Consider the following 24375-nt stretch of genomic DNA (forward strand, 5'->3'; position numbering starts at 1 on the left):
ATGCGGACTGAAGCTAGTGATTTGTCTTTTATCGTGAGATACGATTCAGTGTGGTCTTGGATTGGTGCATCGCTGAATTTTGCACAGTATCTCATAATACTGTCACTTTCCGCTATAAACTTTTGAGCGGATGGGTCAAAAGTTTTAGATTTCGGGCGCGGTGGCTTCTTGTGAAGCACCTTTTGACTTTGTCTACTTCTCAGAAACGTTTGGTGGACTGTGTCCAAGAGGCATTTTGAATGCTGTGGAAGGTCACATGTATATAAATTGAAAGAAGATTTAATTAAAATTAGCTGGGTACCACCCAGATATCGTTCGTAAAAAATTAGAAAAAAAAGTGTCAAACGAGAAAAAATTCCACTTTGTGCCACAGAAAAACAGGAAAAAAATTCAAGATTTTGTGGCGGTGTTTGTGTTTTTGTTACTTGCAAATTACGTGAAATTATATTTGCTTTAATTTTTGGTTCAGCACTTTTTATAACGTGGAAAACGGAGCGTGAATATGGATTTGAAAAAATTTTTTGTAAGAGAAATAAAATCACAAACACTTTTCACTGTTATATACGTGGTTGAAATATACGTAAATATGTATGTATGAATATTTAATGTGATATAAATAATATGTAAATACTGAAAAAGTATTGGTTATTTGTCACTATCTAAACAAATGCAATTTGGAAGTTTTCCCTACTGGGTTGCGTGTATCTAAATATCTTGAACTCACTTATTATCGCGTTATAGATAATACACGTGTGATAATATTCTTTGTTAGCACGTATGTACAAATGTGCAGAATATGTGGAATGTAAAAATGTACGTACGTATGTATGTAGGTATGTACAAATATTTACGTATGAAGCCGAGTATATGGCTAAGCTATGCTTTGTCACAGCAGTGGTGAGTTAAGAAACGAAAACAATAGAGTTTGTTTTGATTATAGCGTATGTATGTATGTGCAAATATTTACATATGAAGCCGAAGATATGGCTAAGCTACGCTTTGTCACAGCAGTGGTGAGTGAATTTGTACGAAAACCACAGAGAATTTGTTTTAAATACCGCGAAACCCGCTTAAGTACCCCCCCGCTTAAGTACCTAACCCGCTTAAATAACCAACATTTTTGGACACCGTGAATTTTTTAATATAATCTGAAGAAAATCCCTCTCTTAAGTACCTCCCCGCTTATTTACCCAACCCGCCTAAGTACCTAAATTTTTTGTGTCCCATTTACAATTTTACTTATAATTTTCCCCTTTTAAGTGCTCTTTTAAAATTACTTAAAATAGTTACGTATTTTGAAATTCAGTAGCAGCGCTACACACCTTCGGTAAAAAAATTATAAAAAATCAACACTAATTTTTAGCCACTTGAAACTTGCACATTATTATACTAAAATAGAATGGGCTATAAAACTGTATACTCAAAAAACACTTCTGAGAAAATAGTTTGAAATTATGATGATTTTTTTTAAGTGTTCTACAAAATCTTAAGCTTAGGTTTATATGGTACTTGAATGAACTGTATTTTAATTGATTGAAAAATTTTAAAAATTAATAAATAAACATAAGTGGCAAACAATATGTATAATTTTGAATTTGGTATAAAATGATATGTCTAACTTTAACTTTTTAAACAATTTAATTGTTTTAAAAATGGCATACCATTGCACTATATATGTATTTGTTTTAATCAAGTTTTTCTTTACTTGTTTATGTGCTTAAATATTGCTACGATTTTGGTTTTAAACTATGTATGTATACTTCATTAAATGTTGTTATTCAAGTATTTATGTAAGTTAACAAGAAGATGTAACTTTATCAGTAATTATGTTCGCTTAAGTACCCGCATCGAGGTACTTAAGCGGGCTCTTTTAAGTACCCAACCCGCTTAAGTACCTCAAAAAGCTGGCATTTTTCGTGAGGTTCTTAAGCGGGTTTTACTGTACAGTGCGTATGTATGTTTATGTGCGGGAATGCACAAGTGGATATAATAATACGTAAAGAGCCGCTCACCGCTGGGGTGAGTTCTTGGTACCGAACGTATTTTAGTCGGAGAGCGGGCTTTGAGTTTGGTGAGTGCAGCAGAGAAAAGCGAGGTGGAAAGATATGAAATAAGCTAGAGTGCGTTTGGTATATGTGGACCACGATTGAGAGAAATAGGGATTGCGACAGAATCAGCTGCGTGCGTGACGTCATCTTGGTGCAATTATTGATTGTGGGCATACGAAAAAACCAAATAACAATTTTAATATATGTGCGTTAATATTTCTGCGTGGTTTTAAACAATTATTGAGACATTACAAAGCAAAATGAAGTGTGCCGTGGCAAAAAGTAATAGTGAAAACAAAAGGAAAGCGTGCGATATAAGTTTTTTTTCGTTTCCTACGGACGCAAATCTGGCGAAAAAGTGGCAGCAGTTCTGCCGGCGTGGAGATGCATTAAACACCAAATCGAGAAATGTGTGCATGAAGCACTTTACTAGTGAAGATATTGAAAATAATATTTTTAGTGCTGGTATGAGGTAATGCACCAGTGGATAAGGTCGCCAGGCGCTAATTCAAGCGGCATCTTACCGCGCTGTTACGTACCTAATACAAAACAGTGCCCAAATTATTATACATTTAAAAGTTCAGCTTAAATTATATTTTACTTACATAGAATATTTGTTTCCAAAGAAGTCACACTCGTAAATGGTACAAAAGTCATCAAATAAAAGCAGTGGAGTCAACAGCTGTGGAGTTTATGGTGGTTGGCTTCCGTCCACAAATATAAATATGCACTCTGCATGGCTTTTTACAATGGCGAGTCCAAAAATTCACTTTGTTGCACATCTTCCTTTTGGTCTACATGAAATTGCAAACACTGTTAATATATCAATTTTTTCATGTGCTAAAAATCGTACTTACCTAAAGGGCTACATGTCCAAAATTATTGTTACGTGTTCCTAGTTAATGAATCTTTGTATATTTATTGATTCCTGCAAAATTGGGCCACGTAATATTAAAATTAACACATTTTTCTGCATTGTTTACATATTTCTATATGCGTTTTGGCATTTCTCTCTCGCAATTGCACCAAGATGACGTCACGCAAAAATTACGCTCAAAAATCCCCTCTCATCGGCGCAATCTTGTATTCTATCATTCTTGTATGTGGACTGTATTGTCCGATGAACAACAACGACTCTCTTAGCTATTATGCGAATAGTTTGCAGAAAATGCAACTTGTAAAAATGCTTATATGTTACGTATGTACATATGGTATATGGGGAAAAAATGCACTTATGTTTTCGGCACTTTGTTTAGCCAAGTTCAACGAACTATGCGACCAACGGCAGAAATTGGTAAGCAGAGGAAAGTATATGATTTTAATGTGCTAACATTTTGTTCTTGCACAGTGGGGCACAGTAGGCATATAAACTGCAACGGAATTAATTTGGGGTATATATCAGAATTTGTATATATGTACATATACTTATATATATATAAGATTGGCGGTATGTGGCTTTCCGGAAAACGGAATTTTTCTACAAAAATTTTAATAGCGGCAAATTGCCGTTTTTGGCGAGAATAAATACGCCCTTTATGAAATTATATATATGTATATGTATGTATATATTCGTTGGCAGTTTATATTTAATAATATAACTTTTGAGAAAATTAGTTATATTATTTTAGTTTTTAAGAAACTTAAAATTTGCCTACTCACTACTTTCCTTTATGTTATGTGTATATGTAAGTACGCTCTTTGCTTTGCCTGTTGTTACGGCTGATGCTATTGTTGGCTGCTGATGTTGCTGCTGATGATGGCTGCTTGGCTGATGTGTGTAGCTCGGATGTTTTTCAATAAAATTCCGAAATAGGGCGTTTTTCAATCAGATTCTGAAGTAGGGCGTTCTTGAAAAGTTTTCTGAGATAGGGCGTTTTGGAACTGGCTGCCGAGATAGGTCGATCTTCCACTCAGCCATCGATTTATTGATTTTTCCACATTTTAATACTTTTTACATTAGTTTAGCGGACGTACGAGTACGGATTTTTTTTTTAATTTCTTTTTTTAAGTGTTTTTTTCTCTTTAGGAGCTGGGCCACGGTTGGCTGCGAAGGACCATGAATATTTCCAATGGTCGCCTTTCGCACTCACCTTGCACACACACTCTTTTTCCGATAAAAGGAAAGACTTATTTCTATATTATTCTCAATTTATGTAGCTTAGTTCTTCATACCTTAAACTTCACGGTTAAGAGTATATGCATGTATGGGCATATACAATAAGGTTACTTATTAAAAATTAGCTTATAGGTTTGACACAATATGAAGTTCAAAAGGGGCGCGTGCGCGTTAACCGCTGGTAGTTGCTAAACTGTTTTCTGCGGATTTCGCACGATGATAGGGGTACTCATATTTTCGGAGTTGACGTCGGTCAACTGCCAAACTGCTGCGGCCAAGGATTGCGCGCACGGCCGTGGTATTGCGCTTTAAGTGGCGGCTTAAACATGGGAAAAATAAATTTTTTCGTAGAAATGGAAATTCTTGAAAGTCAATATTTTTCGATCGAAAAACTCTGGTTTTCTTCAGGAGACTTTTAATAATAATACCCAATTGTCTATTTAACCATTTTTAATACTAACGATTTTTTATTGGGCGCCCCATTGCATTTTTTGGGGTTTGGGTGGCCTTTGGCGGACCTATAAATTATATTTGCAATGAAAAAATGGTTAAATAAACAATTGGGTATGATTACTGGGAATCTCCTGCAGACAAACAGATTTTTATGGTACAAACATATATTTTTATTTTTAACTATTCTATACCATTTCTACGAAAAGTGGGTTTTTCCCCATATAAAATACATGGAAAACTTTGGGCGCTTTGAGCGACCTCTAAATATTTTTTGATTTCAAAATAAAAAAAACACGGGTATATATTTTTTCGGTATAGAACAATCCTAGGGGGGTGAGAGCATACAAATTCCGACTTTACTTTTTCACATGCATTTTTGGACTACCCTAATGTACATGCATATACATATAGTAATTTAGCGTTATTTACCCAAAATTCAATTAATTCACATGGCTTGGATCCATTTATCCACCAATGTGCACGCTGCAAACATCAGCACCAAATGAGGTTGTTGTTTTTGTTTCCAATGCAATGTTCGCAAACCATGCCCCAAACGACGAACATGCTCACTGAAAATCAACATTTTTGATTTTTGGCGAACATGCTCGTGATGCCCCACAAAGGGCGAAATTGCCCGTCGTACGTGGCTAGTGTTAGAAATGTTACATATAATAAACACACCGGCAAACATAAGACTGAACTACAAAACGCAAGATTGAGAGAAACAGAGATTGCGATTGGATTGAGTTCTGCGCAAATATACTGTGGATGGCGTAGCCGGAGTTATATGAACAAGAAATGTTGAATACCTTCGACAATAGAAGGGGCTCAAAAATACTGTTTATCGAGTTTACATTTCAGGTGTAGAAATGCTAAATTTAGACCATTTTCCAATGGTTCCCCAGGGGTCTATGGAAGGTTTCGAGGGGTCAGGTGTGACGTTTTACAAAGAGTGAACTGTGCTCTTTCTAGTGGGTTGGATATCAAAACCCACGCCCCTCCCCATCCGCCCCCGTAAAATTGAAAACAAAAGGCAAGCGTGCGAAATAAGTAAGTTTTTTTCTGTACAGTCTACATACAATAACTTCATGCATTTTTCCAACAGCCGGCATGTGCTGAAAATTGTACTTGCCTGAAGGGCTACATGCCCAAAATCATTGCTACGTGTTCCTATTTAATTAAACTTTGTATAGTTATTAACTCCTGCAAAATTGGATCATTTAACATTGATATTCACACGTTTTTCCGCATTGTTTACATTTTCCCTTCGATTTTTCTTGTCTCTCTCGCAATTGTACCAAAACGACGTCACGCAAAAATTACGCTCAAAAATCTTCTCAAATGGGCGCAGTCTTGTATTCTATCATTATTGTTCAAAATGGGCATTGAAAACTGCGCTCACTTGTACAGATACCTGCTTACAAACAAATCGACAGTACAAAACTCAACGTCAAACGGTGCGTCGTGTAAATCAATGTATGTATGCATTTTGTGTTTAATCCCTGCAGTAAAATTTAGAGACATTCTGACAAAGCGCTAGTTTCGAGATACATATTTCAGAACTATCTCTGAACTGGTGCAAAACGGCTGCAGAGCGGGACAGTTGAAACTTTCGGTGTAAGCGTACAAATTCTCACTTCTCACTATGGAAGTAGCTCAGCGAGAAGACCTACGACCCAAGCATCGTTGGTCAAATCGGAGCTCAAATCGCGGTGGAGGCAGTTGTGCAATAAACATGGAATCTGTAAAAAAATATCCCAAAATCGAATCTTTAAAAACTTTTTCTTGTAAAAAAAACTGTCCAAAACGGAACCGGTTAAAAACTAGTTGCACAGTAATGCACTGGGCTACAATTGCCACCGCCAATGACATCGTCGTGTAAAACTGGACAGTTGAAAGCATTGCTTGGGTATTGAGCTAGAACTAGTACTGTCGGAAAAAGGTCTAGCTCTCCGCTAGTTTTGAGCTAGTCAGATTTTCTGCAGGGATTATTAGTGGAATTCGCGCTTCTGTGTCCTGCGTAAGTGGAACTGGATGAGTGTGGGGTTGTTGTTGCATGTGTAATTGATCTACCTCTAGCAACAACAAATCACACGCTCATGCAGTTACAATTACACCACATATAACGAATACACACAAGAGCGAATTCCCCTATAGTTTTGAAATTTGTGTTTATGTATATTTTATGTTTTACATGTTTGTCAATAGTTACCCTGAGGACGGTTACCGAAGCGTAACTAATATATATCGGAAACAAAACACTAAAATCTTGTGTTTAATTGATTTTTCAAAATTGACCTCGAGCCGGCAAAATACTAAAACTAAATGAATATACTTGATTTTGTTACACATATAGAGGCATTTTCTAAGGCTTTCTGATCCTTTTCCCGTGGATCAATAAAGTAAACAGATGTTATTCTAATTATCTTTTATATTATTATATTAAACATCTACTAACCGAAAGCAATACTAATCCAACTATTTACCCAAACTAAAACTTGAAAATAATATACTTAATTTTTTACAGAACATACATATTTACGTAGCTGGAAATGTCACCTCCAAATGTTTTGGTCACAGGAGGCGCAGGATATATTGGCTCTCATACTGTTTTGGAGATGCTAAATGCAGGTTATAACGCGATTTGTGTAGATAATTTGAGCAACGCTTACAGCTCTGGAGCCTCCAAACTTCCCGAATCTTTAAGTAGAGTACAAGAACTTACAGGAAAGAAATTAGTGTATTACTGTATTGATATTACTGAGAGGGATCAAGTTCGTGGCATTTTCCAGGAGGTAAGTTAAACTCAATATTTATACAAAATACTATACATGGTAATTGAAGTAAGAGGAAATTTCAGATCTAAATTTAATTGACTTTCAAAGGTACATACAATACATCCGAACAATACGGATAATATTACAGTAATGAGTCACAACAGCTAAGTAACTAAAACCATATACTTCGTTTATAACGCGTTGAAATTGGAAAGTGTATTGACTTGAATTTTACCTTGTTTATACCTACGCAAGAACTGCATTAAAAAAATCTGATTTGACATATCTCTTTCAAGCATTTATACCTGTGTCGTTATAGCGCACTCGCTGAAACCGTATTCAAAAGTAAACAAAATTTGTTATTTTTATTCGATATTTCTTAAATAGTTAATTTGCGCGGTGAACCGAAATGTAAGCGAACGAGAATTCAAATTTGTTATAATGATAATTCAAATTAAAAACGTGCTGTATAAAGAAAACCAGCCTTATTTTCACTTCGCGTCAAATTAGTGATGTGTTTATACTTGTTTTCTAACCGATGCGAGAAATAAAAAAGCGATTAGAAAAGAAATTCGAGTCAATACACTTTTGAATTTCTGAGCGTATTGAAAGTTGGCTTATGCTTCCATTTGGAATCACAGCGAACTAGGTCAAAGCGCTTTATGTTTTGGTATAAACAAGCTATTTGTTTTCAAATCGGTTTTTTATTACTCACATCATTTAGAAAATATGTATAAACACATCACATATTTGACGCGAAGTGAAAATAGGCTGGTTTTCTTTATACAGCCCGTTTTAAATTTGAATTATTTACCTTGTTTAGACTTACGAAAAAACCCCATTAACAAAATACCGGTTTGATTCAACACATATTTCTTTCAAGCGTTTATACCGGTGTCACTTTAGCGCACTCACTGAAACCGTATTCAAAAGTAAACTAAACTTGTTATTTTTATTCGAATATTTCTTTATTAATTAACTTGCGCGGTGGACCGAAATGGAAGCGAACAAGAATTTAAATTTGTTGTAATAATGATTCAAATTTAAAACGGGCTGTATAAAGAAAACCGGCCATTTTTCATTTCGCGTCAAATTAATGATGTGTTTATACTTGTTTTCTAACCGACGTGAGAAATAAAAAAGCGATTTGAAAACAAATTCGAGTCAATACACTTTTGAATTTCTGAGCGTGTTGAATGTTAGTTTATGCCTCCGTTTTGAATCACAGTGAACTGGGTCAAAGCGCTTTATGTGTCGGTATAAACAAGGTAATTGTTACAATAAATTCGAATTATTGTTTGCTTCCATTTCGGCCAACCGCGTAAATTAATTATTAAAGAAATGTATAAAAATAGCAGATTTTGTTTACTTTTGAATACGGCTTCATCGAGTGCGCTATAAAGGCAGAGGTATAAATACTTGAAACAAATATATGTTGAATGAAATCGGTTTTTGTTAATGCGGTTCTTGCGCAGGCATAAACAAGGTAATAGACATTTTTAACAATTTACGTAAACGCATTTTGCCGATAAATATTAATTTTTTTTTGCAGAGTGCCTGTGTTTTAATAAATAGTCTTGTTCACACACATAAAGGAAAGAAAAAGAAAACACAAAAATAATAAAAATTTCAAGTTTGCCAAAAAATTCGCAACGAAAGTGAAAATATTAATATGTGTTTGCTTCTCAAGCATAAGGGCAGCCATTGTTGAATGACTGGGTTATCAGTACCTCTCAGTTAAACATCATTATCGACGATATCGACATCATACATATAACATGTGATCCATAAAGCAGTCGCTGCATTTAACCGAAGGTTCTACATCTGATTTATGTTAACCAGACATTGAAGAACCGGCCCTAAGGCTCACATAAGTTCAATATACAAATGATTTTTATTAGAGCATTTCTATTGAGAAGAAGCTCTGCAGTACGGGGGAGCGACTACAGGACTGATGAGTCGTCCGTCAATTATCGACCGACTACTTGCAGTGTATTTCAGCGATTACTTTTACAAGGCAATGTCCTAGGCGGTAGTCGCCATCGGCTCTCTCTGCACTACAGGGAGTTACTAAAGTAGTCACTTGCGTGATTTATGGGCGCCCTCTGTCGTAGTTTTTCGCGATTCTGCTTCCGACTGGTTCGACTCTGCACTACCTTGTGCACTACCACGCGTTAATAAAGTAGCTACTTACCTAGGAGTCGGTGCAGTAGCGGTTCAAAAGTAGCCGTTGACTCCAGTAGTACTGGAGGGAAATTACAACTTTTGATAACAATTATCTTGTTTATACCGACACATAAAGCGCCTTAACCCTGTTAGCTGTTCAAATCAGAGGCATAAACGAAATTTCAATGCGCGTTGAAATCGAAAAGTGTATTGACTCAAATTTGTTTTCAAATCGGTTTTTTATTTCTCACATCGGTTAAAAAATCCGTATAAACGAATAATTCATTTAACGCAAAATCAAAATTGACTATTCTTCTTTATACAACCCGTTTTTAATTTTATTTATTATCATAATAAATTTGTATTGCTGTTCGCTTCCATTTCGGTCCACCGCGTAAATCTATTATTAAATAAATATCGAATGAAAGTAACGAAGTTTGTTTTCTTTTCGATACGGTTTAATCGAGTGCACTATAAAGACTGAGGAATAAACGTTAGAAAGAAATTAGTGTTAAGTCAAATCGGTTTTTCGTTAATGCGGTTTCTTCGTAGGTATAAACAAGATAATTGTGATTCAGATGTGATTCAAAACGGATGCATAAACCAAATTTCATTACGCTCAGAAATTCAAAAAAATTCAATGTTTGGTGTGTCATGAAGAAATCGCACGGACGACAAACTTTTTTGTTAAGCGCCATTTCCCCTTATTCCCAAAAATTTAGTTAATAAATTATTACGTACATATGCACACAAATAAAAAGATGGATTTAAAATAATGCTAAAAAATTCCTATTCTTTTATTTCAAAATAAGAAGAGTAATACAAATTATTTCACACTATTTCCAAATTTAAAAAAATTCCTCTTTTTTATAATTTGCAACTTGAAATCGTTGACAACACTGTTTGCATCAGAAGCGTGGGCGGCTTATTCTCTTCATTCTCTCATCATTTAGCAAAATTGAAATATATGATTGTGTGAGTTTTGGCCACCTCTGCTCTAGATATGCAATAATGTATTAGTTTTCTGAATAGGGTTGCCACCTGTTGAAAACTTAAAAGATTTTCACCGTTCGTTGGATTACAAGATGATATACCAAATGAAAGAGCATGGCATTCGCATGTACAAAAGCTTTAATTTTTTTGAATAGGGTTGCCACCTATTGAAATGTTTCTAACTTACCTACAAATAGTATACAAGAAAGTAGAGATTCTTTGAATGCGCTAATATCGAAAACTACTAAACGAATTTTTTCTAATATATTCTGTATAGACAGGAGCGTGACCTTTGGTATTTAGAATTTCTATAGGGTTGGTACCTGTATAAAAAATTATAAGATCATCGTAAGTGGTGTCAAATAAGGGGGGTAGCATACATGTTTTATTTTTTTCGAGTAGAGTTGCCACCTGTGAAGAAAATTACTATAATCAATCTTAATAAGCGAAGGTATCAGATCTGCACCATCACTGTCAAACGAAAAGATTAAGCCTCTAGATGTGCAAAAATGTATTATTTTTTATAGTAGGGTTGCCACCTGTTTAAAATTATAAGATCTTCACTGTTCGTTGGATAACAAAATGAGATATTAAATGAGTGGGCATGGTCGTATGTACAACAACGAGTGGGGTTGCCATCTATTTAAAAATTACTATTTCATCCTAATATAGCATAAAGCAAAAACGATTTTTTTACCATGCCAATCTCTAATATTCGGCCCCTGTGGTGTAGTGGTTGGCAGTGCACGCTACCAGTGTCTGGGTTCAAGCCCGGTTCAACCCAACTCTAACATATGTATAAGTATGCGTCAATCTACTATTATCGCACACACACATTCATAGAATTTCTTTAGAGTTGCCACCTCTCTACAAAATTATAAGATCTGTTCTTTGAAATATAAAAAAGTGAGATGTGAAGTGAAAAAGCTTGCATACACATATTTGCACAGTTTATTCAAATAAAAAAATGGGGTCTTCGGATGCGCAATAAGGTTTTATTTTTTCGAAAAGGGTTGCCGCCTATACGAAAAATTATAAGATGTGGGCTGTTTGTTGGACTAAAAAGTGAGTTGTCGAATGAAAGGACTTGGCCTGCAGATATTTAGTAAGATTTTATTCATTTTTTTGAATAGTGCTGCCGTCTGTCTAAAAAATTAGAAGATCCGTTCGTTGCATTAACAACATTAGATATCAAATGAAAGTGCTTGGCAATAAAGTGTGCAAAAGGGCTTTTTTAATAGGGTTGCCACCTTTTTTCTCCAAATGCGTATATTTACATACTTATGTACACATTCAGCGCGTGGCGAAGCCTCGCGCATACGAGACCGGCTAGTTATTATAATAAATTCGAATTATTGCTCGCTCCCATTTAGGTCAACTGCGCAAATTATTTGTTAAAGAAATGTCATATAAAAGCAGCAGGAGTTGTTTGCTTTTGAATACGGTTTTATCGAGTGCGCTATAAAGACCGAGGTATAAATGCTTGAAATAAATACATATACATATGTTGGGCAAAATCAGTTTTTTGTTAATGCGGTTCTTGCGTAGGTATAAACAAGGTAAATATCTTATTATGGTGTTACGGATTTAAAATAGAACGTAATGGTCTCACGCAACCGAGTGGATATTAAGTAAATTGCAACCGTTCATAGCGACTCTTTTCACTTGTTTACATTTGACACTACTATTGCTCGCTACGCTCTCGGCACCAAGCCAACGTCTGGCATAGTCTTGAGCAGTCTATTAAAAGTAAGTATTTATCAGTATATAGAGAATTTTTCCAAAGTACATTGAAAAAATCTGTTATCAGAAATAGGTTTGGCATAGAACCTTTGGAGGATATTTTACTTACAAAGCAACCATCTAAAAATAAAAGCTCTCTTGATTTTAGTGCGACTTGTAGACAATTACAAAAATTTCATCAAGAAATATATGATGCTATGGAATAATTCATCTATGCGCGATATACATACATATATGATAGATATGCTGTGCAAAATATATTCAGAAGTATTAGTTTTATATGTTATCTATTAAAAATACTGTTTTTATTATCTTATTATAATTGATACTTGTTGTTAAAAAAAAGAGAATGTAGTGCCTTAAATAGTAAAAGTTATTTGGGGAATACGATTGAAAATAGGGGTTTTTTTCAGGAATTCGCGGGAGTTAGCCTTAAGAGAGTCATCATTCCTGATTGGTACTTTGAAAGATTTTTGGGAACGAGAACGCAAAAACGTGACAGTTTGCGACTGCTGTGTATAGCAGGGATGTTGCGAATGTGGAATTTTAGACATCCGCGGATGCGAATGCGGATGTCAAGTATTTTTATACCCGAGCGCATTTGTGCACAAGGGTATTATAAATTTGTTCACATAACGGTTGTTTGTAACACGCAAAACGAATCGAGATAGATATAGACAAATATATACATAAATGATCAGAATGAAAGGATAATCGATGAGAGGAAATCGATTAAGCGGTGACTGTCTGTCCGTCCGTCCGTCCGTCTATGCACACTATAAATCGAGTACAAATTGAGATATCTTAACAGAACTTGGTATGTGTACTTCTTTTGAGCGTTGGACGAATGGTATTGAAAATGGGCAAAATCGGAAGATAACCACGCCCACCTCCCATATAAATGTAATTTTGAGAAATACGAAAACTGCCATATTTTAGTAACTACTGAAGCTTATCATTTTTACAATCATTTTTAGGCGAAAAATAAGAATATTATAAGTTTTTGGAAAAAGGGGCATACATACATGTGTATATCTTGGGAACCGCTCCACCAATTTCTTCCAAACTTGGCACAGCTGTTGGCCTTCACAAAACATACTAAACGGCTTAGAATTTAAAATATCGGATAATTACCACGCCCACATCCCATATAACGGTAATTTAGAGAAATACGAAAGCTTCTATGAATCAGTAAATACTGAAGCTAATTTATTCAAAATTGATTTTTGTAATAATTCTTTACCAAAAAAGAGGCTTATAATAAAAGGTTGGAAAATGGGCGTGACCCCGCCTACTTATAACCACATATGTGTATCTCGGTAAGCGCTCGATCAATGTGTACCAAACTCGGTATGATTGTTGTGGTTGCCACATAAAGGCAAAACGTTGAAAGTTTTGAAATCTGACTAAAATTACGCCCACTTTTATATAACGGCAAATTTCAGAAATGTTTCAAACTTTGATATTTCGAAATTTAAGGAAGCTAATTTTACTTAAAATTGATACTAACAACAATCACTTGAAAAGAAGTAACATTAATATGGAATTTTGGAAAATGGGGGTGGTGCCGCCCACATATATCTATATAAGTTTATCTCATCGAAGATGTTTGAAATAGACGTAAAACCACCACTGCTTACCATGTAGCGGTAGTTTTCGGAAAGGTGGAAAAACTATATTGAATACTTGCGCCGGGTATTTAATGTTCGCCTCCGCCCGAACTTAGACATTTTTGCGCGTTAAGAAATAATTTAGGTAAGTAAATTAGGTGATTTAGTTAAATAGAAATGGAAAGGTTAGTAATTTTTAATAATGTTTTTTTTTAGTATTTGAATTAAAAAATTGGAACATTGTATTCAATAAAAAGTTTTTAAAGGATCGTAAATCAAACCTTCGCCACTAAATAACTACTCGCCCGAGGCGACAAACTTGAAACTTGACAAAATTGTAAATTCTTTTCAATTGACGATGCACCAGTTGAGAGGTCTTTCAGTTATATTTATTTTTCGGGCTGCAAATGTCGGATGTATCCTCCTGACTTCCATCTTCACAATCTTGTATCATGGCAAGATCGTTGTTTAAACACCGTTGTTTTCCAAAGAATTCTTCATTCTCATTCTTTTGGTTGTTTCTGAATTTGGAGAACCTGTAACGTCAACAGCGTTTATCCTTTCTTCTGTGGCTGAAATAGCTTTTAAGCAGAAATAATTTGTATTTTTTTTTATCATTTAATACTAAAGAAATTCATATACCAGACCCAAGGTTTGTTCTATGGTAATTAATTAACATTTTTTATTGAAATATTTTTCAATGGGTTGCTTTGCTCGTTTAGACATTTCCTTCATTTGGTACCAAACTTGTTTAATTTGGATAAGCGGTTTCTTTATTATTCTGTAAAGACTTTTAATTGGGAATAAAAAATATTTGGCCAAGTGTAACTGGTAAAAAAACTGTTATTTTCGGTTCCTTCAATATTCGCATTCGCAAAAGATCCGCATTGATTATTGCGAAAGCGAAAGCGAATGCGAATGTTAAAATTAATGCGGAAGCTCCGCGGTTGCGAATGCGAATGCGAATATTCGCAACAACCCTGGTTTATAGTTGTGAATATAAGAACTGAACTACTACTACTGTAGTGATTATATACATACATCATTTGTGTTTATCTCTAAGGTCCGTTTTCTAGAGGTGCTTTGACTGCCTATCAAATTCGTCGCTTATAACAGGCAATCGATAAAAAGTCGATAAAGCAGACCGGTCCGCAATTTTTAGCAGGCAGTCGAGAAAATGGCCCTAAGTCCAGTTAATTTAAATATAATGATAAATATTTACAGGACTTGCAGGCTAACCTAATATTTACGCACGCCGCCAATTTACTCTAACTAATTTCTCATGCACGTACAACTTGTATGGGACCAACTGAAATTGAACGGCGGGCGGCGGAAGCTAACCCAATTTTAAATTTTTGTTCTGCGTGAAATAAAATGCAAGCGCATGCAAATCAATTTCGGGTGACGCAAAAAACTGGTAGGTTTTTTCCCATTTGGTAATAGTTATTTACGAAAAATAGAAAATATGTATCTCCAAACATTTTAGCAACCTTCTGTATACGAATATTTCACTGGTGCGTTCGTATAACGGTGGCCGCAAACATGTAAATATACCTGTTTCCTAAGTACAAACGTATACCCTTATTATTGCCAATATACAATCAGCCCAATGCTGAATACTCCCAGGGAGTTTGTTTTCCGTGAATTTGTTTCTCCCGAGAAAGAAATCCTACAATAATTAACTCCCAGGGAGTAGCATTTTCCCGAAAATTTGGGAGGAGGAAATTCTCAACTCAACTCCGCCACTTAATATAAAAAATCCTCAGGGAGTTTTTATTCATGATAGAAGGAAAGGGAAAAGAGAGAAAACTCCCAGGGAGTTTCCCTTCAGAATCGGCCTGAATATGAACATCCATATATGTATACTTTATGGCATACTTGGACCAAGAGTCCAGAAAAGTCTGGCAATGGGCCATATTCCAGGCGGAGATCTTCGCAGTCGAAGTCGGTATTCGCGAATGTCATCGTGAAAGGCAAATAATGCCAGAATAGATATTATGTCGGATATTCTGACAGCGTTAAGGGGCTAATATGGTAGGCAGATGAACAAAATTAATTTGAATTAAGAAGCACAAATGCAAATTGAAATTTCACCGTAACAGATGGCAACCTTGTGCATTTAAACAGCTGATACTCATGGTGAAATAAATATAAGGTGATGTCACTTACAGAACCTCACTTTATTTGCATGACAATTGCGGCCATGCATTTTGGGGTAGCAGAAAAAGGGGGAAAAGATTAGGATTATTTTTACTACTTTTTGGGTACTATTTCCAATACATACATATATCAGTGGACCCCACACCAGTTAAATGAAGCTTGTATCAATAAAATATTTTTTTCTGTAAACCAGGGTAATTACAGTTTCATTTTTTCGCTCAAAAGAAATTATTATTACTTAATTTTTATTTTTTCGATCAAATATATTGATTTTAATAATTATTATTCAGTTGTATTTTTCTACCTTAAAATCATTATTTGCAAAACTTAAAGGCCACACGGTCGTACCACACATATATGATGATGGTTAAAACTTAAAAAATAAGGACTATTTTCCGTCTTTCATTTATTCATATTAAAACAAATTAAATTATACCATTCTCTTTATTTAATTATTCTTAAATTGTAATAAAAATGACATAATAGCCCTTATGGAATTTTATTTGTATTTTTTCCTTAAGTTCTGAAGTACATGTATATGCCTACTTAGTTTTTAAATATCTTAACTTTAAAGGGAATTTTATTACGACCTTTATTTTCGTTAACATTTTAAAGTTACATTTCTGATTCTATCAGTTATATTATAAAATAATTATGCGTTTAAATTGTTTTAAATTGTTAGACCCAAGTGCATTATCGTAGCCACCCGAGGCACTGCTCCAATAAAAAAAAAATAAATAAAAATTCCAATGAATGTGAAACGAAAAGTCAAAGCAAAAGCGAAACCAATAAACAGTTACTACGTTTATACGTAAGCTATTTGCAAATAAAAATAATTCGCAAATACCTTACTCACTGTTTATTCGATGTTGAAAAATCCTTTTTATTATTGCCTGATTATTAAAAATCGAATAAGAAAATAAAGTTAAAAATGGCAACGTCTTGATTATTAAAAGGCAATAAGATGACCATCGAAAAAGAAAATATTTTGCTTATTTGCAAATAGTACCACTAGTCAATACTTATTTGCGTGATTTAGTTATTTGCAAATAAAAAATTAACTCAGCGTTTGTACGGCAAAGATTACCATTTTGCAAATTGTTATTTGCAAATAATACGTGCGTCTATTATTACGTGCGTATAAACGTAGTAAGGGATACTTTTTCACAAAATTGTCTGCTCCATTTTTTGTTCCATTTTTCCCAGAAATGAAATTGGAATGAATAGAGTAGGCATTACTGTAACGCTGGTATGCCGAAATTGCCAAAATTACAACAACCACCCCCTAAGTGACAACACCTTATTATTATTTCACCATGGCTGATACTAAAGAATTTGTGTTTTCTGTAATCGCCAAGTGAAAATGGATAGAAGAAAAATTTTGTTAATGACAGCTATTCTGTTTATAAAAAATCAAAGTTTATTTTGTGAAAAATTCAGTTACTTTTACTTAAATTAATAAATAATAGGGCGCAAATGAAGTCTATATTGAGTAGTAACGCGATCCTACGAGCCGGGATTGCAAACGCCCAGTCCGACGTACCGCGGTTCTGGAAATTCGTAAGTGAAAATGTTCTTTCATAAGGATTTTAACCATTTGTTGTATCCCTAAAGGACCGCAGTAGCAGATTTTGGGAGCACGATGTCCGTGCAATGGACGACGAAAGATTCAGAGAAAACTTTCGTCTCGATAGGAAGGCTTTTCAAAAAGTGTGCGAAAAAGTATGAGACATGGAGAAAATTGATAGCAACTGTTTATGTTTCGGGTATTAAATGAGACACATTGTTCACCTTGGTACATGTATGTATGTATGTGTAATTATCGTTTATTCCGAAAATTATTATTTTATATTCACAAACTGTATTGAATGTCCCAGTAGAAATCGGTTGTATGCATTCTTGAAAGATGCTTCTTATATGAGTGAATTAGTGTGAACAATTCATGCGTAGTCATGAATTTCCACGAATAAATTCAAATTCTAGCGAATTGCAAGCGAATGTACGTTGTCGTTGTTTTAAGTACATTTCTTGATAAATTTGAAGTGGAATTCTTGTAATATTTTCAGTCTTGTACAAAAATTTTAGTGAACGGACGTGTTGTGCGATACTATTTTCAGCACAAACGGGCTATTACAAGATATGCATTTGCATATGTAAGTGCTACTTGTTTGTATGTCCCCGTATATTAAAATGTATCATAAAAGTAGCATTTACATATGGGGATCTTGTAAGACTGCTTTAATACTGTTCCATTAGTGCATTTGTTTATGTTTGAAACATTAATATAGCCATATGCATACAGCAGTAGTACAAGTGTATGATTAAGGTACGCATACGCTCTAAGAAACCACGCGTGTTAAATGGAAATGAAGGTTTATTTATACTGGCATGTATACACAGCAGCAAGCTCATGCCACCAACAGCGATGTTGTATGCTTAAGATTTCTACTGGGGTAGTACGAGAAGTTATTATAATTAGATATATGTATGTATGTGGGTTTGAAAGCGTGATGGGAGTTTATTTGTTTCTGAAGTGTTTGCTTTGGTGGCTGATGAGCGAGTAACGATGCTGCCTCAGAAAGTTAACGCTTGAGCTGTCTGTTGTCGCTTGCCAGTAATGCCTCTGAACGAAAACTTCCCCAAGGGAAATACGACCCCAAAGACAGTATCATGTCTTCAACATGGCGGCCCGCCTGCACCAGTTGCAGCGCTTCTGGTAGTTTATAGGAGTCCACTGTACTCGCTGCGTCGGGTGTGAACATTTTGCCTTTCAATCTGAAAATATATAAATGAAGACTAAAAGAGGAATTTTAGTATTCCTTAGATAAAAAGAGAAAGTTAGTGATAGGGAGAGAGGGAATTCATTTGTGAAGGTGGATCCTTATGGAGGTTAAATGAGTAGCGTGGAAGTTTCACAATGTGGCGAGTTTAGAGTATGGGCAGGGTCCCATCAAATACCTACATATGTACATATGTAGAGATATATATAACGCATTTTGTACTTAGGTATAGGACCATCTTATAATTTTTTATATTGGGATTTGGATTGGGAAATATGGCCGCGTAACATTTGTGAATTGGAACGGCACGTCACGTTTTTAAAGTGACGGTTAAAAACTCTATACGTCAATAATGCTGCATGATGCATAGTGCATGTGCATATATTAGTCTGTTCCTTTGAACTTCGGACTAAAACCTGTGGAACTGTCAAACTACAATTTTACGATCTCAAATGAGAGTAAAAGGAGAACAGATGCAGAAGTGCATAGGAACGCAAAAAGCACTATTTCCTGTAAAAACGTCAAACGGTTTGTTTACATGTCATTGGTATTACACTGATTTGGCTGAAATATCACTAAATAATTATTAAAATCTATACATATTCAAATATTTCGTTGTGTACTTCCATTTTTTAACAAATATAAGGTTCTTTGCTTTCACCGCTTTCTGTTTTGTTTGCACATGTAAATCAGCTGATCGTTTGACACTTTTCATGAACTTACAGGAAAAAAATCTCCGGACTAAATCCTGTAACTTCTGACTAGGAACAGTTGCTCAGTTACTCTCTCAAATGTGTTCCCACTTACAGGTTTTATGTCAATAGGAACGACTTCCTGTAAGTTCTGACTAAATCCTGTAAACCGGACTGCTATTGGAACAGACTATATGTATGTAGTTCTGCGCGCGAATATCCGTATGCGCCGTCTTCGGCGAGGTGGGAAATAGTGATGTCGTTGGTGATGATACGTAGTTTGGTTTTTCGGCAGCTGTCGTTTATACAAATTACATCGATCATACACAGAGAAACATGCAAAATATAATTTATATTTATGGAGACGTGATATCAACGAGAATGTCTTCTGAGTGTAGGTTGTAGGAGCCGCGACGCGTAAAACGATCAAAACAGGTTCGAATACTTCTTGCAGAGTGGCATGAAGCCTCTATTGTTGAGATGAGGAATCGGGTGTGATTCTTGTAAACAACTTGGGGGCGAAATGCCTTACCAACCGCCTAGCAGTCCTAGTGCTCCCATAAGAGTACGGTAAGAAAACTATACTTATTCCAACGACTGATGTTTTCTGATCATAATAGTGAGCATGCTTTAGGGAATTATCTCGCTGAAATCTACGATGGATGTATGGGATGGTCATTATTTTAAGCTGTTTCTTTATAGCGAAATTTATTCGGGTGATTGAAGCCTGTGTACTGTGAGATGGAACGGAGTTGGTTTTTTCTCGGTGGCTTTGAGACGGTAATATATTTTTGAGAATGGCACGAGTGGGCATGCTGTTTGCTCGTACTGAGTCTGCTTTTCCTAGAGTTGAGTGCGAAACTTGTTTGTGCTTTGTTGTCGATGTTCGGTGAAAGGGTTTCTGAGAGGAGCTGGCATTGGAGTGTTTATCCATTGGCGGTAGCCACCCTGCCGGGCCGAACTGTTCATCGATTGGGGCTGGATGCGATTGCCTGACTGATTTCAAGGAATCATTGGGAGATTCATTTTCCTGAATGGTCAGAGATGATGTTTGCGCTCCTCCATTAAGAGTGTTCGGTGGAGTAGAACATGAAGAGAGCAATTTTTGTCAAGGAGATTGATTTTGACTTTTATGCGAGATTCTGTGAGATTCACAACAGGAGATAGTGACCAGCTAGAGCAAAAGTTTTTCAATCTATCGCTCTCAAAAATAAAGGCCCTGTAAAAAAAATCTGTGGAGTGGGGAGCAAGGCATAACAAGGTAGAAGTGATTTCGACATTTCTCTCTTTTGAACTGCGACTGAAATGTCAACTCTTAACCCTATAGTATTAAAAATTTATATAAATTTTCAATTGTGAGCTGTGCGACTGATTTTAAATACATAATAAAATGAAAAGGAATTGCGAGCGGTGCGTTGTGTTAGTCAAGAGCCTGGACAACAAACTTGTGCGTTATTTTAAAGATTCGAATTGTCAAGTGAAGCGGCAACGGTGGGCACATTGCTGCGATGTTTCATTAGGAGACTCTTCACGTGTGGTCGTGACTTTATTTGTTGCCCATCGCAGCCGAGTATTTCTAAGTGGACGCGTTTGGTCCCAGGTGCAGGATTTATCATACCGAATATGAAAAGAAAATCTCCCTTTCATATACATACATGGATAGGCCAAATTTCCAATGGTGGTCTGATAAAACCTAAACCAGTATTCCTTGTTGACATAAAGAAACTGAAAGTAGTTTTCAATAAATTTAATGGAAAGGAAATTTCGAATAGCAAAAATTTAATAGCTAAATTATTTAAGTTAAGTTCTGATGTAAATTTAGAAGAATCAAACTTTTTTAATGACTAATATACTTTAGAATTAAGTATCTCAATAAAAAAATAAATGCTAAAAAACATTGGGATAGTAAAAGCAAGAAAATTGTCAAAACGGTTTTATAAATGAGTGTGTTTCATTTAGTGTGTAATTTTGTGTAAGTATGCATTCCCAATTTACATTAAACCGAAAATTCAATAAATAAAATGAAGCTGATTCTAATGAGATTTTAAATATTTTCATATTTATAAAAACTTTCATTTCAAAGATGTTGAGTTCTATCAAATATGGTAAATGCATAACAAAGGGTTAATTTCGTTGTTTACATTTTGTGACATTACAGTCAGGTATGAGAGAGCTCGACTGAATTGTCACTTCTACCTTGTTGAATATGCCTTGGTGGGGAGTATCTTTTAATTTGTTATCCATTTTTAGGGTCAAATATGAACAGTTTTATATTTACTCTTACTTTTGGGTACCAAAGTAGGAGTTATACCTTCCAATGGGGGTTACCAAATATCTGTGGTTCAATAAACTAATCAAAATTTGACAACGCAAAGTTTAATTTTTTTTGTTTATTTGTTACGTTTTTTTTTTTTTGTGAAAGATATTTGTTTTTTTTTTTAATTGCGGAGCTTTTTCATTTATTTTCTAATAATAAATGTTGATTTATAATATTACTAGCTTATACCCGCGGGTTTCATGGTCGCTCCCGGCAGGCAATGGCAAACCTTCTCTGCGATGAGAAACAGCTTCTCATAAAAATACAATCGCCGTTCGGAGTCGGCGTAAATCTGTAGCTCCCTCCCCTTTGTATGACAACATCAAGGCGCACGCCACAAATCGGAGCTCGGCCATGCGCCAATCTATTAAATATTATTATTACATGTATACATGTATCTGATGTATAATTTTAAAAATATTTTATACAGAAAACAGATCCTGAGAACTTTTTAGTGGTCCATCTAGCAAAGAACTGTGAAGAGGACGTGGAGTTTTTGCAAAAAACGAACGGTATGGAGCCGTTGCAAAGTGTTAACAACATAAGTGATATAAGCATACAAGCCCTAGCTACGCAGTGGATTAGTGCAAGCAAAATGTTTTCAACCGAAACTGTGCCTGTATGCATTACTTCGGATTTTTTCATATGCATTAATTCGGTTTTCAACCGAAACTGTGCATGCATGCATTATTTCGGTTTTTGTTATATGCATTATTTCGGTTTTCCACCGAAACTGTGCATGTATGCATATCTTCGTCTTTCACATATGCATTATTTCGGTTTTCATCCGAAACTGTGCATGTATGCATTACTTCGTCTTTTGAACCGAAATTGTTTACGTTTTATACAAATATGAAAAATAATTTACTGATGTTATAGTTTATTTCTGTGCCCATTTTGTTATAGCTCGTTATTTTTTAAGCGAGTTAAGGTATTTAGGCCGTTTAAAACTGTGAAATTACAAAATCTCGTCTGCGCGCTAGGCATACGAAAGATATCAATCCCTCTAAGTTTAGCTTAAAATGGTTCCAGGGACACGACGCGTGAACGTGTAACCTTTTTGGAGGTGCCACGGCGGGTGGCAGGTGGCGGGCTAATATTTCCAACTAAAATTTAGTAACCTGACCTTGGTAAAATATCACTTCTCATTACTGTAGCAAATGTCTCAAGAGGTATGTATGCATCATGACAGCTTTAGATTATAAGGCCAGAGATTTTCTATCCTTCCAGAGATATGTATTAAGAAATTTTTAGTATGTATAGGAAGCGACATGCCTCCTTTTTTTAAAACTCACATTTTTTCCATGAGCAATTGATACATTTTGTATACTCGACTCAATACCAAGATCCATCTTTCTTCCACAAACACTTCCAGGGATATGTGGCAAGAAAAAGTCAATTTATACAGGAAGTCCCACGCCCATTTTTCTTATAACCCTAATCTTCTTCCATGAATTTAGAATTGATTTTACATACCCCAGTATCAAGTCACAGTACTCTACCATGAACACCTCTAGAGATATGCAGTACAAAAAAGTAAATTTGTACGGGAGGTACTATGCCTCCTTTTCGAATAACGCAAATTTTTCTCCATGAGTATGGAATTAATTTTGTATACACATCTCGGTGCCACCTCCAGAGATATGCAGCATAGAAAAATCAATTTGCATGTGAGTTGCAACACCACCTTTTCCAATAACTCGCATTTTTCTCCATATTAGTTTAACATACATACATACATATGTATTTCCATACTAAGCTTGAGTACTTTACCCCAAACATTTGAAGAGATATGCAATATGAAACCTTCATTCAGTATGGGAGGTGCTACGTCTATTTTCCAAAAACGTCCATTTTTCTCCGTGCGTATGAATATGATTTCACCGTGCTGGCAAAATGTTAATCTGATTAACGAATAAAAATTAAAGATTAAAATGTTAATCGCGTTTGACGATTAAAATTAATTAGTCGTAATAAAAAAATTTAATCATTAATCGCTGGCTGCGATTACGATGAATTAATTTTAATCATTAGTCGTTAATCCAATTAAAAATAAAATCTGATTAAGTTGGAAACCAAACACCATCTATAGTAATTATTTTGTGTTTTACGCTTATAAAAAGCACGTAATATAAAAAAAATTATAATTATTGTTATTAGTAATACATAAACTTGGAATTTTTACACACCTGGTTTGTAAAACGTTTGTTGGTATCGATTTTAATGAAAACTAAATTAGAAAGTAATTTTTTTAATCGCGGTTACGATTAACTGGTTCGTCAGATTAAAATTAATCATGATTAACTGCAATCAGATTGAATTTAATCGAATTAACTAATTGATTAAAAATCAATCGATTAATGCCAACATTGATTTCACATACATATCTCTATACCATGTTTTAGTTCCTTCCCACAAATACTTCCAGAAATATGTATGTAATATGAAAATTCCAATTTGTATGGGAGGGGCATTGAGTTATCGAATTACTTTCAGTCTAAGACCATCCTTGCGAAATCC

At 35.1% G+C, this 24375-nt stretch overlaps 1 protein-coding gene across 3 annotated transcripts in view; it reads left to right on the forward strand.

Annotated features, from left to right (window-relative positions):
* Positions 1-24375, forward strand: part of LOC118749167 (UDP-glucose 4-epimerase) — a 519161-nt gene that overhangs the window by 14946 nt on the left and 479840 nt on the right. For all 3 annotated transcript variants that reach the window (XM_036483940.1, XM_036483938.1, XM_036483939.1), the window contains exon 2: positions 7145-7412. In XM_036483940.1, the coding sequence (XP_036339833.1) occupies positions 7170-7412 (243 nt within the window). In that variant the 5' untranslated portion in view covers positions 7145-7169. The remainder of the gene's footprint in view (positions 1-7144; positions 7413-24375) is intronic.

Source organism: Rhagoletis pomonella, unplaced genomic scaffold (assembly GCF_013731165.1).
Source record: "Rhagoletis pomonella isolate Grant_MI unplaced genomic scaffold, Rhpom_1.0 Rhpom_scaffold_00014, whole genome shotgun sequence".
In the NCBI taxonomy this organism is placed as follows: domain Eukaryota; kingdom Metazoa; phylum Arthropoda; class Insecta; order Diptera; family Tephritidae; genus Rhagoletis; species Rhagoletis pomonella.